The following is a 14833-nucleotide window of genomic DNA, read 5'->3' on the forward strand; positions in this document are numbered from 1 at the left end:
CTTGAGATGAGGCGATGGTAAGTTTCTGTGTTCTAATACTAATCCTACTGATGATGCTGGCAGAAGTGGAGTGATGTTAATGTAATACCTCTGTAATGAGTATAACTTTTCCATAGCCGCAATTCAATTAGCCTTAATAACTTCGTAGGAAGACATTTGGTCTTTTAGTATTCCTAAAACTGGGTTATGTTATTATGAATTTCAAACATTCATTGCTGTTTTTCTTAAGAGCTGAGGGTAATGATAAAGTTTATAAATTGGACATTTGAATGTGAAATATGACTTTGAGGAACTACTGCCTTTCTACTGGTTTCTGATTGTAGGAGAAACCACTGGGAACCTCTGAGAGTTTTCAAGATGCTTTTCATGGTACAATCAATGCTCAAACCGATCAGAATTTATGACAGTGTGTTTTGAGTCAAAATAATTCTGGTGCTCCCTGTGGCACAGATGTATTTTATATGCAAAAAAGAACTTCCTTTTTCCCTGCCTGCGGAGTAGAACCGCTTGACGCTTCAACTGTGAGAAACTAATGGGAGGCCTGATGCGATGTGTAAAATCTTTATTCATAGCTGGGACTCTGTACACATTTACATGTGGAAAATGGAAGTCCAATTTGATTTATTTGTATTTTTTCCTTCCGGCTTTATAATGGTAATACATTAAAGGATTTTAACTTAATAATATACTTAATCTGTGAACAAGCGTTCTAAAAGTCTTTACGTGGATGCAAATTGATATGGAAATGTAATTTTCAAGTCCTGTGTTCACACTGAATTGCATAAATAATTAAGCAGTCTCGCTGCAGCTAGAGTTTCATTCTTTTTGTAAGGCACCAGCCAATGCTTTTTTTTACACTCCAGAAAGATGTCATCAGATACTGTGTTTCCATAGGGAATTATGCCGTTTGCATACAGCGTCTTTTTTAACTAATTAGGACCCAGGAAGTACTCAAGAAAAAACCCCAAAGCGTTGTGTTTTCAAGTTACTCCGAGGTTGTGGTTAACCTCCTTGAGCCCGCATCTGGATGGGTCAAAGCAGCCTTGATTGCTGAACAGTGTAAGAATAAAAACCCCTTTAAAAGATCAAATGTGAAAAGAAGTGATAAATGCTCCATCCCTGGCAGTGTTCACAGTTGAACAGAGCTTTGGGTGACTTGGTCTGGTGTGAGGCAGGGGGTTGGAACTGGATGATCTTGCAGTCCTTTCCAACCCAACCCAGCCTGGGTTTCCGTGGTTCTCTACGTACCACAAAGTGTGCTTTTTGTTGAAGTTATTGCCCAGTTAATGTATTGTCCTGGGTTCAGAAAGGGGGGGGAGTGAATGGACGAGCTGTGTGGATTGGTTTAAACCACGACATATATCCTGTTAGAAGAAAACAGTCACTGTCCCTTACTGTGCATCACAGAACAACTGGAATTCAGTTCAGTCTCCTCTCAAAGCAGCGGTGATGCTGAATTCAGGCCCAGTGCTCCAAGCATAAAGCAGTTGTCCTCATAGATGAACTTCTGTGATCCCATTTTCTTTATCTGCCTGGTCTTCCTCATGTGTCTTCACAGTTTCCTCCTCCTGCCTTTTCCTGCCTCTGTCTTTGATAGGCGTTGCAGAAGAATGAAGTTTTTTCTGCTCTTAGCCCGGTCTCTAGTCTCATTTGGGTTAGAATCGATAATTCAAAGAACACTGGATGTTGTTCTACTAGCTCCAGACATTCCCTGTTGTCCGTATGCGGCCTTGGGAGGGGAAGGAGCCTGCCTACTGGCAGCAGAACCTTGGGAGACTTCATCTGTTAAACCTTGGGGTCACAAACGAGTATACACAGACAGAGGCTTTTGGCCCATCTCAGAGCTTTCCTGTATTTAGGAAGATTCCATGAAAATGGTAAATGGACAACAGACTGCTGCTAAATGAACACCTGAAACATGCTGGACGTTCCTCACTTCATCAGGGAGCACTAGTGCCTTTAAAGAACTGAACTAAAGAACACCACTGGAGTGGTGAGGTTTCTTCCTTCAGCTCATGCTTGGTCATGGCTTAACTATGTCATTTGCGTTGAAACTTAACACCAGACAAAACCCTTTCAGTGTAAGGCAGTTGCCAGAAAGTTCAGCTGTGACAAGTGATTTGAATGAATTTACGGACAGCTCCAAGCAGGTTCCTGGAGGGAAGATCAGGTAATCTTAGCAGGATGTGCAAGCAATGTCTTTTGTGAACAAAGGGATTTTCCCCGCCCCTATTTATTCATAATAATGAGGAAGTTTTAGCTTCCTTTCCATTCTGGTGCAGAATAGAACTGCACTTTTCTCCCCTTGTTGCTCTGCTTGATGCAGCAGGACAGCTCCATCCAGTATCTGAAGGGGGCCTATAGAGATGCTGTGGAGGGACTCTTCATTAGGGACTGTAGTGACAGGACAAGGGGTAATGGGTTCAAACTTAAACAGGGGAAGTTTAGATTGGATCTAAGGAGGAAATTCTTTACTGTGAGGGTGGTGAGGCACTGGAATGGGTTGCCCAGGGAGGTTGTGAGTGCTCCATCCCTGGCAGTGTTCAAGGCCAGGTTGGACAGAGCCTTGGGTGACCTGGTTTAATGTGAGGTGTCCCTGTCCATGGCAGGGGGTTGGAACTGGATGGTCTTTAGGTCCTTTCCAACCCAAACCATTCTGTGATTCTAAAGGACTGGTGAGGAACTCTCTAACTCTATGGAGTTTTGTATTTCTTCTGTACTGTCTGAGATTGAAGATGCCGGAGGCGTGCATTTCCCTGCTGTACTGCTTGTTCTGGCCCTATTAAACAGTTATACTGTGTTATATTTCATGTTCTTTCTTGGACTTTAGTGGGTTGGAAGGTAAAGGTCACATTTTGAAGGTTTCCAATTATTTCTGCCTTTGCCTTCAGTTCTTCAGAAGACGGTGTTCTCAGCCTAACCCCATTGAGAATTGCTCATGCTTTTCCCAGTTTTCTGATATGATCTAACAAAAGAAGGAAAGCTTTTACTCAAGCTTGATTTTTGACTAAGTAGAGGCTCAGTTTTATCCTTTTGAGACATCTTTGGTTGCTATTCTGGCGTTTCCTCAGTCGTTTTGTCAGAATGGGTAGTTCAGAGTTATCGGAAGGCTCCTTTTTGTGTGAAAACGGTTAGGGATCTGGGCACTATGTTACGCCATCTCTTCTGCTCAGAGGTAAAAAGGTGAGGCAGATCTTCAGTTTCAGATAGGTCTGGTTGTCCAGCTCAAAACAGAAATGCAGATCCGACCCATTCCTTAGAAGGACTGAGAAAGGTTTCTTTCCCAGTTTTTAAAACACACCTGTATACTTACTTATGGACAGCACCACAAGTGCAAATGTTCCCTGTCCTCCCACAGCACGAACTGAGGAGGTTGTGGAGCTGCGTGTGTTTCTGTCGGTGCTTCTACACAGATGCAGGGGTCCAGATTTACAAAGGGCATCTGTAGACTAATTTCATTTGGAAGGCTCATGGGGAAAGTAATTCACAGTTCAGCCCTCTGTTCAAAGCAGGACTAACATTAAAGTTGGATTCTCTAATTGATCTAGGCAATCTGTTTCAGTGATAAACCCCTCCTAGTCTGGGGTTTTTTTCCCCTCATCTCCAACTGGAATTTTCCTTGTTGCTTCTTTGGACTGGTGCCTCTCATCCTTTTGTATTTGTATTGCACCTCTGAGAATGCAGAAGCTGTTGCCAAATGTCCTTTCATCCCACTCCTTTTTACATGGTGAAAGATGTTGTCGCACAGCATTGTACTCCTAAAGTGAAGTGCCAAGATCTTGGCAAATGGAATTCATAAATCCGATAAATCTTCGTAAATCTTTCATAAAGAGAAAAAAATTCAACCCCCCACAATGGGATTTATGCTAGTGAGTAGAGCCTAGCGAAAATGGCAGGAAGAAGCTGATGTGTGAAGTCCTGGCTTTCATCCAGATGAATACAGCCACTTTCAGTCCTGGAAGATGGATGTCTCTGTGTTGAGGCCCCAAAACCCACTTTAATATTAAGGTGTCTGTTGCTTCAAGGTCTTCCTCTCCCTCTTTAGAATGCAGGTTTGAGACATGTCTGACATAGGAGGCTATACTGTTTATTAATTGATCAGCACACTATTAATAAACCGGATAACAGATCGATTACCTAATAAATATACCACTATGAATGACAGTTCTATAATGCCTTACACTACTGTTAATTGCAGCCATATATTGAGTTCTATCCCTTTTGCTTATAAATTGCACCCAAGTGTTATTGAAGTAGAGATCTATAACACTTCACTTCAACCTCTCAGTCAAATTTGCAACTCTGTTGCCTTCCAACACCTCCGATCAAGTCTTTCAGTGGGTTGCCAGAGGTAGCCAAACCTCCAGCTCTTTCCAGGAAGGATGGATGGATGCTCTTGGCTTCTTTCCAGTGTGCTCCATCAAAACCCAGCCTTGGCAGGTGATGATAATCCCTCCGTCTTCTGCAGAGACCCTGCCTTGTTACAGGTCCTCCCTTAGGTCAGGACCAGATACATTTCTGCTCTTTGGAAAGAGGATTAAACATTAACTCAAATTTAAGGGGGGTGGGGTTTTTAGTTGTATCTTGCACATATATTTGGAGATTCAGTAGTATTTATTACTGATCAATTCTGATAATATAACTTTTCCGAGTTAAACTTTTACAAGACTTCTGAAAACGTGTTTCTTTCTGTTTCTTTTAGTATCTCCTGAAGCAATCGGATTCCTGTCTGCTGTCGGGGTGTTCATTGTTCTCATGTTGCTACTTTTCCTATATATCAATAAGAAGATGTGTTTTGAAAATGTTAGTGGTTTCCCAGATCTTGATTCAGGATACACTACAAGAAAGAATTCACAAGAGAAACTTTGTAAGTATCTGAAATGCAGTGTATTAACCATAATTCTGAGAACACATTATTACAAGGATATGTAGGAATATACAATCACTTGACTCAAGTGATGAAAACACGGAATGTTGACCTTTCCCATGACTCTGCGCTATGTGGAAAAGGCAGAAACCACAGCAATTCAACGGCTATATAACTAAAGAGTTGACATTTACTTACGGGAAGCTACTTCTCTTGCACTGTGAGAAGGCTCTTGAATGGATTTTAAGCATTCCATAATGGTGTGCAATTAAATCTTCTCAAATACATTTGTGAATGGGATTGTTTTTCACTCAGCCTGTTAAAAGCCTTCACCAGCCTATTGGAGAAGGTCTTGCATTTACTCACCTGGAAAACTGGAGAGGTTTTCTTCCCCTTTACCTCTTTAAAAGGTGCACTTATATATTTTCAGGTTTTTTGGAGGCAAAGTTCTCCCCCCCAAAAATGAAGTCTTAATGTTCCAAAATACCTTACCTTATGTATCCTTACCAAAGACAATGGGTATCTGGGGGTGAAGAAGTTTCCATAATGTGTGTTTTAGGGCAGCTGTTATGTTAAAAGCTTGTTTTAGTGTGACACTGATGAAAGGACATATATAATATATAATATAAGGACATAATATAAATGTCTCACAACTTCTTCCTTGCAGGTTAGAATTAAACCCCCATATTTCCACCTCACACAGTTGTCTTATTTATGAAAGTAATGAATTCTGTAATGGCTAGTTGGTGCTGCAGTCGATGAACGACTATGGTTTTGCTGGTTCATTTCAAGACACTTAGCTGCTTTCTTGTTATTTTCAATGCATATTGAATGGAAAAAGCAAAGCTGCAACTTCCTCTGGTAAATGTGTGGAGTTTGAGATGGGAGCAGCTCGTAGCTCTGAAGTTGAACTTGGAGAAATGGAGTTGATACGTTTGTGAAGCGGAGAACCTTTCGGGATTCAAAGTTGTTGCTGAATAGGTTGGACAAATGGCATTTTTCAGGCACCTCCACCAAAATCTGAGCCTTCCCTCTGTGTCTTCTCTTGTGGACACGCTTAGCAGTGCTGTGGATGATCTGACCAGCGCTGTGGGAGAGGTCGGCTATAGTGTAGCTGATTCAGTAACAGAGCAAGTAACAAACATGATAAATGGCCTTCGTGCAGAAGGTGAAAGCTCCAAAACACAGAATGATAGACCTGTGGAAGGCAGAGAGGAACATACACCATCATTAACCCATTCTCAGGAAAGTCATGTGAAAGTGAAGAGAGGTACGGTAGAACATAAAGAGACTTGTTACTCTGATCCATTAGATTTTGTACAAAAAGATGCAGGTCAGGATGGAGTATCTGACCGTGGCATGGACAAAAACCAGTGCAAAATAAAAGGCACAGATAGTAATAATCATTTAAGTGATACAGAAGTATCTCAGGATTTGAAGACTGTAGGAGGACCTTTTAAAAGGGAAGCGGTAGGAGGAAAGGAGTGTTTTGTAAATGTTAAGTACTTAAAGGATAATAACCTGAAAAGTAATAAATTTACTATGGAGCAACCCATTGAGGAACGAGGTAATTCCCTATGTGCAGTATCAGATAATTCTCAGAGTCACTTGAATAGAAAAATCAAAGCACGGTCACCTGGAGCGGATGCTGAGGATTCTGACGAAGTGCACGCTGCTACCAATGTTCCCCACGATTCAGAGCCAAAACTTGAAGTACAGAAGCAAAACTTAGCAGACTCCAGCTTGATGAAGATGCACAATGAGCACCCCAATGGCATTAATGAAGTCAAAGGAAAGAAATCTGAAGCCTTTTTGGGCAGAAAAGGAAAATCTCTTTCGAAGGGTGAAGGCGGTGTGGCAACCCCAATTGCGAAAGAGGGTCAAAAGAAAAACCCAAAGAAATCAGCCAGAGAGCTGTGTAATAAGAAGACAGCAGGAAAAGGTGAGGAGTCCATCAGCAAACTGCGTTCTTCAGCCTTTCCTGAAACTTCTGATACTGACTACTTTCTTCCCCTAATTTACACACCTAATGATAGTGCTTCCTGTGGATGAGTGTAGGCTGTTCTGTCAGGACTTCTTTCTCTAATTATATTGCTATTTCTTGGAAGTGAACTACGTTTTAAAGTATGATTTAAAGGAGCTGGTTAATAAATGCCTTTCCTGTGTTCTAACTTTTCTATATACACTTTTTCTCACTTTCTTTGCAGTGCCTGGTATGGTTTCTTTTGACAACTATGGATTAATACTGGAAATGAACACTTGTTCTGTGAAAGCGATTTTCATTTTGTGTATTTTAAAAGCATTGCAAAAGAAATGACTTCTGTTGCATTGACGTTGTGGTAGATCTGCAGAATGTATTTCTGGGATATGCAAGATAATGATTCCAAGACACAAAACTCAATGAGAAGAGGCAATTAAGTGATTTTAAGTATAGAAAGAACTGAATGAGGCTTATCTTAAAGTTGCAGTCTTACAAAGAAAACCTGTGTGTTGTTGATACGGATGCTGTGTGCGCTGGCTTCAACATCCAGTCTTAAACAATATGACAATGGAATTGCAATAGGAGTTTGTAAGTAACAAATAAAACCTTGCATTTTTACACAGTCATTGTGCAGGCTGTGTAGTGAAGTTTTAGAAAGCAGCACAGGCTTTTCCAGCGATGCTGTTTCTGTAGAGAAATGACTGATTTTGTAATACAAAGGGGTTTTTAATTTAATTGAAGAGGTGGTTTCTGTGTTTGTGTGATAAACTGGGATCTGATCTGTTATTTCTGCATGTAATGCAATATTTGTGAAGTATATTTTTTTCCTTGTGTGTTTCAGAAACCAGGGGTTGGACTAAATGACCTTGAAGGTCCTTTCCAATCTAAGATACTCTATGATTCTATATGCTCTTATAAAAAATGGCATTTGACATCCCATAATAAGCAAATGAATAGCTTTCAATAGGTTAATAATTACACAGGGCCTGTGTTAGCCAAGTAAAGGGAAGGTTTTACTAACAACACGAGTTCTCTTAGGCAAGTTTCCAGCTAAGATGACAAACTCAAAAGACAAGCGGAGACGTGTAAAACCCTGAGGGTTTTTTTAGTCTGCAGGATATTGTTAATTTAAAACATGCTTGCATGGCTAGCTTGTGTTTTAACTTTAATGTGGTTGAAGTTAAGGTGTGTCTCAGGACTTGGAATGACAGTGTGCATCCTTCTTCTTGTTTTATGCTAGGAACTGGAGACAAAATACCTGGTGTCACGGGGAACTTCTGAATGCTTACAAATGTCAGTGTATTATTAGAGACAGGACTTTCAGCACTTCTTTCAGACCTGTTGCTAGCCTGTTTTGCACTGTTCCATTCTTTATGCAGACTGATTCATGAACCTGATTTCCTATTTGTGAACACATTTTTTTGTCATGATAAATAATGCATCTAATACTGATGGCACTAGATCCTGTTCCTGCTATGCCCTGCTTTAATTATACTTGCGGAAATCTGTAGAAGTTTCCTAGGTGGCAAGTTTCAACCTGTTGAGGGCCTTATGAGATAGAGGGTTTTACTCTTGTACCAGCAAAGGAGGCTTCTTTTTCTGGGCAGTTTCTTTCAATGAATCTGATAGCCAGAGGATATATCCTGCTTGGTGTGATATTTTCCGTAAGTGATCAGTGAAACTGAGCTTGCTTTCTAGGCATCCATGCAATGGGAAGAACCGTATCTGTTACACTGGAATTCAGGTTGAAAGATCTAGTTGCTCTTTTAAGTCACCAGTTTTCCTATAAAGACTAAATTAGGATTACAAACACATTGCATGTAGAACTGGTAGCACCATCTGCAGTTGAGATTTCCTGATGCTTTCCGTTTCAAGACTGTATTTTCAGTTTCCTGAAACTATTTGCCAAACTTGAAATACTTGGGATGAAATTTGGCATGCTTTCTGTCTGAGATCCTTTTGGTGGGGGGTTTTTTGCTTGTAAATCTGTTTCCAGGAATAGAATATGGGATAAACATGCTGGTTATCAGTGTAAAAAAAATGAGATTTCGCATCTGCTTCATTAAGATGCTGTGGTACCTTTGTATATTGGAATATGTACTTCAAATGTGGGAGAGCTCTTTTCCCATGTCAGAGATGCCCATGTTCTTCTATGGATAAAACGTGTGAGTTTGACCAAGTTGCAAATCTTTGGATACGTTGCTGTTTGAAAAGGCAGAGTAAACACTTGTGATAATTTGCTTATTATGTTCACTGACTGTTCCATTGGCGCTCATATGCTTCATTGTAGGAGTGGAAGAACAGAGTAAAATCTTATCCTGCTTTATGATACTTAGTTTCTGTTCAAACTTCCAGTGTCCTTTAGTAGGGTTGAGAATAAACATGACTTATGTGAGGACAGGAACTTCCTGAACAAATGTGACATGATGCAAGTGGTAGACTGAGATTTGGAGTAGGCTGAGTGACAGCTACGAAGAGAACTGATAACATTATCTGAAGGTGGAGAGACTAAGGGTGAAGGACTAAGGTTACACGAGTAGCTGGTTAGGTGCAAGTATATAGAATCTGTGATTGAATAGACAAGGAGAATAAAGAGGGAATCCCTGTAAGAGACCTGAAGTGGATGCTTGGAGCAGGAACCTGGAATATGGGGCAAGGAGACATGAATTTAGGATAAGAGTCTACTCATATAAATGTAATTGTGCAAACCATGTCTTACCTAAGCTTGCAGCATAGGCTTTTCTTTGTGAGTACAGGGGAGAAATAGACCTCAAGGGAACGTGATTTTACTCATCTACTCTAGAGGCTTCCCTAAAAGTGGGAAGAACCTCTGTAGTAGGAAGAGGCAAACCCTTGACTAGATGGCTGCTCGAGATTGAGTTACTTAAGTTTTAAATGGCTGATTTACGGACAAGCTGAATTCGTCCTTTACTTGAAATAGCCAAGGAGAGATGTGAGACTGACTGGACGTGAAGGAGGAGACTAATGGGAGTGGAAATGCAGAGCTGGAGCTAAGGACAGGGACTGGGCAGGTGGCATAAAAGCAGGGAGTGGAGAAGGGGTTGAGCACGGCTGGATAATGTATTAGACAATATTCCCTTGCAGAATCAGGAGCTGAAAACCAGCATTATTGGCCTCTCCGAGCTCTGCTGGTGATGGAAATCCATTGACAAATCATATAGTTGCAGAGGTTGGCTTTCAGGGTAGTGGTAATGCTGACCTTTAGTGAGTTTACATGAACTTGTGATTCCTGTTAGTGTTTGAGACGTACAGAACCTCTGCATGGCATGTTAAATTTGGACAGGATCTATTTGAGGTTTGGAAAAGGGAGGAGGAATCTTTCCTTTTACAGAAATAAAGCTGCAGCTGAATCTTTGACTTGTGGGAGGAAGTCATACTGGAGATGTAGTTGGAGAAAGTTGGCAGCAGGAGTGGGCATTATGGAGTGGGTATCAAAGAATTAACTAGATAGATTCTTCTGTGTAATTGTTGCCGTTGCCAGATGTCTGCAGTGAGAATCTTCATTAATGTCATTTATGGAACAAGTGGCTGTTTATTGTAAGTTAAATAATATTGTGCATGAAAACATCTTTCATGAGCATTTTCTCATTTGTTACTGTGAGTTTAAGCACTACTGACATAAATATCCTAAGATGACTTCGTTGTAGGCTTCTCGTTGTCAATCGGTTTAATTTCTGTGTTGCATGCTGGCAGCAAAAATCAGCCGGGAATGGAGGATCAGAAACTGCCTTTTTGATACGTTAGATGTCCAAATGTAATGTTGGATAGTGTTGGATTGCATTCATGTAAAGTATTTAATCATTTTCTTACTTAATGAAAGGCTTCAAGAACTTAAGTGTGGGCTGCTGCCGTACATAAATTGATCCATTTTCTCTGGAATAAGTTTTAGAATGGTTTTTTGGGGCTTAATGAATTTTCAGTTTTTCTAGAAAATAGCTCTCACCAATTACAGAATCACATAATAGTTGTAATTACAAGATGATCTTTTAAAAGTATTAGAGAAATTTGAATTGAAATAGCTTAAATATCTTCAATTAGAACCTTTTATGGTTATTTTCTTGTATTCTGTTTTGAGCTGTAGTCGATTTGCTTTATTTTATTCAAACAGACAACTCTTATATGAGTAAAGACCAGCATGGTTCATCATCTGAGAGTGAAGATGAAGCACTGGGTAAATATCATGAGGCCTTGTCTAGAACCCAGAGTTCCAGGCTGCCAGTGGTGGATGGCAGACAGCAAAAAAACTATGTATGGGAAACCAGACAAAAATATAGTCCCCTGTCTGCAGAATATGATGGATACAGTAGTGAAGCCTCAATAGATGAAGGTAAGAGTAATTTAAAAGCATTCCTTTTATTCCAAATTTCAGAATGATGTTCTGGATAAGTAAGTCCTAGAGACAAGTACAGCTTGACTTGTAAATAGTCAATGTCTGTATGAAATATCCAGATACCTTTTATATTTGTGCATGCTCAAAACAAAGAAAAAATGGCAGAGACTTGTGCACATTCATGCAAGTGATGTAGTACCTTGTTATGTGAAGTTTTATGCAATTTTGTCACCAGTAATTTTATTTTGGGGGGAATTTAAAGCAGTTTTGATTTAGGAAGGAAATACGGCAACTCTTGATGAATTCTGTGGTATTATAAATACAAAGGCGACCTGTTACTCATCTATTGATAAGCTGTCATCTCAGCAGAGTAACTGGAATTGGTTATTGGTTACAGTGCATATGGTCCTTTGCAGTGTGCATTACTGAAATGTTCTGTATCTTTTCTTCTTTTGAAATCACAGGAAGAAATTATCACAAATATTAGATTAATATCTTTTTTCCATGGCATTAATAACTCTGGCTGTTTCCTCTGTGGTATATATGTCTTGATTTTAAGTTAGGGTGACACTCTGATACAGAGGCGAAGAATTCTGCTGTCAGTATTTTGTCAATATGCTTTCTGTGCTTTGAAAATATGTGAGAACCATGTCTATGGCCATTTTCTAGGATGAAAAGTGAGCTTTTATTACATAAAAGTCAGATTCTGATATAGATGCTGTGTTATAGTAAGATATTTGTTGGTCTCCTTTTAATATGTTAAAATTCAAAGGTTTTTTACTAATTTATATTTTCATGCAATATGATACATGTAATCAAAAGATACCTGTCCTTAAATGTTCTGTACAGCCCAGAAGTGCTTGCAAATGTCAAAGTTTCTACTATGTGATGTAATTAAATTATATAAAAGTCTGTTTGCCACTGACATTTGAAATCAGTGCATGCTCATTCATGCTTCCAAGTTAAGACTCAAAGGATATGAAAGCCATGATTGACATAAGTTGCAGAGTAAGAGCCTTATTTCCTGGTCGTCAGAAATACTGGTTCTTTCATTTGCTGTGATCTTGTAGGAAGGCTGGGAGTCTGAGTTCCAGCAAATAGGGAAGGAGGTGCAGAGGTGAGAGCAAGTGGTGAGATCTGATCCTTGGACACTGTGATGGACCAGGACAGCAAGGAAGAGGAACAGCCAAAGTATCGTGTTTGGGTTTTAGATCTACTGAGATCTATGAACAGTGTTGCTGGGGTAATATGAAAGATGCTTATGTCAGGGCTCGGAAAGAATGGTGATGTGTGTTAACAGGAGACGGAAGACTCGGTTGTATTTATTAGCAAATAATACTAGATTGAAATGATACAAGAAGAGTTCTGTCAGATACCCAGAATTGTGTATTTGTCTCTTTGCAGACTGTTGAGGTTGGTTGTTGAAATAGTCACAGAATAATGCACATTGGAAGGAACGTGTAATATTCCTCTTTCTATTCCACAATTGCTCAGGTTTATTTTTACCCCTGCCTAGTTCACCATTTCAGAGGAAAGTTCCCAGTTCATCTGAGCTTTTTACTACGAGATACAAGCTCCAAAGCTATTGTCGTAGCCTGTATCCAGGTTTTTGTTCTGTTTTCATCATTTTCTTCCTTAGCATCCTCTCAGATCATCATAGGTCATCATGTGATCATCGGGTGATGACTTTTATCCTCTTCTGGGGAATTAGTGACATGTTTTAGTGGTGGACTTGGCAGTCCTAGGGTAAAGGTTGGACTTGGTGGTCTTTAAGGTCTTTTCCAACCTGCTTGATCCTATGATTCTATGAGAACTCCAGTCTGCAAATCTTAAAAGATCCTACTTGCAGCACTGTGTGCAGTTCTGGTATCAACATAAGAAGGACATGGAGCTGCTGGAGCAAGTCCAGAGGAGGCCACAAGGATGCTCAGGGGCTGCAGCGCTTCCTATATGAGGACAGGCTGAGAACATTGGGGCTGTTGAGCCTGGAGCAGAGAGGCTGTGTGGAGACCTCGCAGCAGCTTCCAGTGTCTGAAGGGAGCTACAAGGATGCTGGAGAGGGACTCTTCATCAGGGACTGCAGCGACAGGACAAGGGGTGATGGGTTCAAACTGAAACAGGGCAAGTTCAGGTTAGATCTAAGGCAGAAGCTCTTCCCTGTGAGGGTGCTGAGGCGCTGGCACAGAGTGCCCAGAGAAGCTGTGGCTGCCCCATCCCTGGCAGTGTTCAAGGCCAGGTTGGATGGGGCATTGGGCAACATGCTCTAGTGGAAGGTGTTAAGTCAATTACATCTCATTTTAACTGATGATCTTAAGGTCCTTTCCAACTGAAACCATTCTATTATTCTATGTCATAGTTAGGATCCAAGACAGAAGGACCCTGAAGTCAAGTCCATGTATTGCATCAGGAAAGTTACAACTGTTTCCCTTCTCCTCTTTCATTTTTTCTTGTAATGCTAAAGATATCTGCCGCCAGCTGCTATCCCTTCTCAACACTCTTTCCATTCAGGAAGCTGGCTGGATGTTAAACCCATTTTTATATATGCACACACATATTCACTCTAAAATTAGTATGCAAATTAAATTTAGTATAATGAGAGAACATTCAGGGCTTGGAAAAAAAGAAACCTTGCGAAGCAAAAACTATCAAAACATTCTAACTTAGAAACTTGTAAATTTTTAACCACATGCTTCTGCTTGCAAAAAGCTTTACTAATGTCAGTATTTTGCTTTTCCTGCTGCTTGTGAGAGCTTTCTCTTCCCATGTTTTACAAGGAGTGGAGGATCAGCAGTGTTACTTGATAGCCTGCAATCATTCTGCAGTGTTCTGCAGAATGCTTGCAAATCGGAGAAGTGATTTAGTCTCATGTTTGTAATCCATTGATCTCAACAAAATTACGTCCAATGCGATTAAGAAGAATTTTGTTGTATCGGATGCGGAAACAGATGAGCAGCCTCGTATTTGTCACTCCTCAATGACCTGAAGGTGGCACACTAGAATAATTAGTGGTAGTACTCTTCGTGTTCCTAAATGGTTTCAAACATGAAAGAAAGAATCTTTACACAATGATAAAAATGTGTTAGACTAGAGGAGAAGGCGGAGTATGCCTTGTTATGTTATAACCATTACAAAGGAAAAGCTGCCCAAACTAGAATGGTGATGGAAAGGGAAGGTGGAAACCACATGAAGGAAACCTGCAGTCAGAACTAAATGAGAGGCTGGCTTTCACTACCAAACAGTTCATCTATGTTCAGAGAAGGAGTTCACTGAACAACTGAGGTTAAAAACCTCTGACTCCAAATGGAGAGCGTCAACGCTATATGTGTTTTCTAGGCGTAATTTTAAAACTCAAAGCTTTACTGTTCCTTGAAGTTGCAGATAAGATCTGTGGAAGACTTGATGCCGTAGGAATCCTGGAATCTTTCATGACATACTTGGCTTTATGTCTGTCGAATTATTTTTATAGGAAGTGTAAAGACAAATGATAGAACCGTTTCTTAATTCTCCATAGAGGAAGGGGAGCAAACGGTGTGATCCTGTGTACTTTTTTCATATGAGAAACAACTGACAAATACATGCGACTTTGCGTGCTTCTATTTCCTCATATACTTTAGCATTTCTGCTTCCAAGACTT

The 14833-nt window shown here is 40.3% G+C and overlaps 1 protein-coding gene across 6 annotated transcripts in view; it reads left to right on the forward strand.

Moving 5' to 3' along the window:
- SYT14 (synaptotagmin 14) overlaps positions 1-14833 on the forward strand; it is a 79314-nt gene that overhangs the window by 20916 nt on the left and 43565 nt on the right. For 3 of the 6 annotated variants that reach the window (XM_065679313.1, XM_065679314.1, XM_065679312.1), the window contains 2 exons: positions 4703-4867; positions 10978-11196. In XM_065679313.1, the coding sequence (XP_065535385.1) occupies positions 4703-4867; positions 10978-11196 (384 nt within the window). Of the gene's footprint in view, positions 1-4702; positions 4868-5540; positions 6810-10977; positions 11197-14833 lie in introns of those variants that run through there. The other 3 variants (XM_065679310.1, XM_065679315.1, XM_065679311.1) reach the window with 3 other exon arrangements.

The sequence above is a fragment of the Lathamus discolor genome, chromosome 5 (assembly GCF_037157495.1).
Source record: "Lathamus discolor isolate bLatDis1 chromosome 5, bLatDis1.hap1, whole genome shotgun sequence".
NCBI lineage: Eukaryota > Metazoa > Chordata > Aves > Psittaciformes > Psittacidae > Lathamus > Lathamus discolor.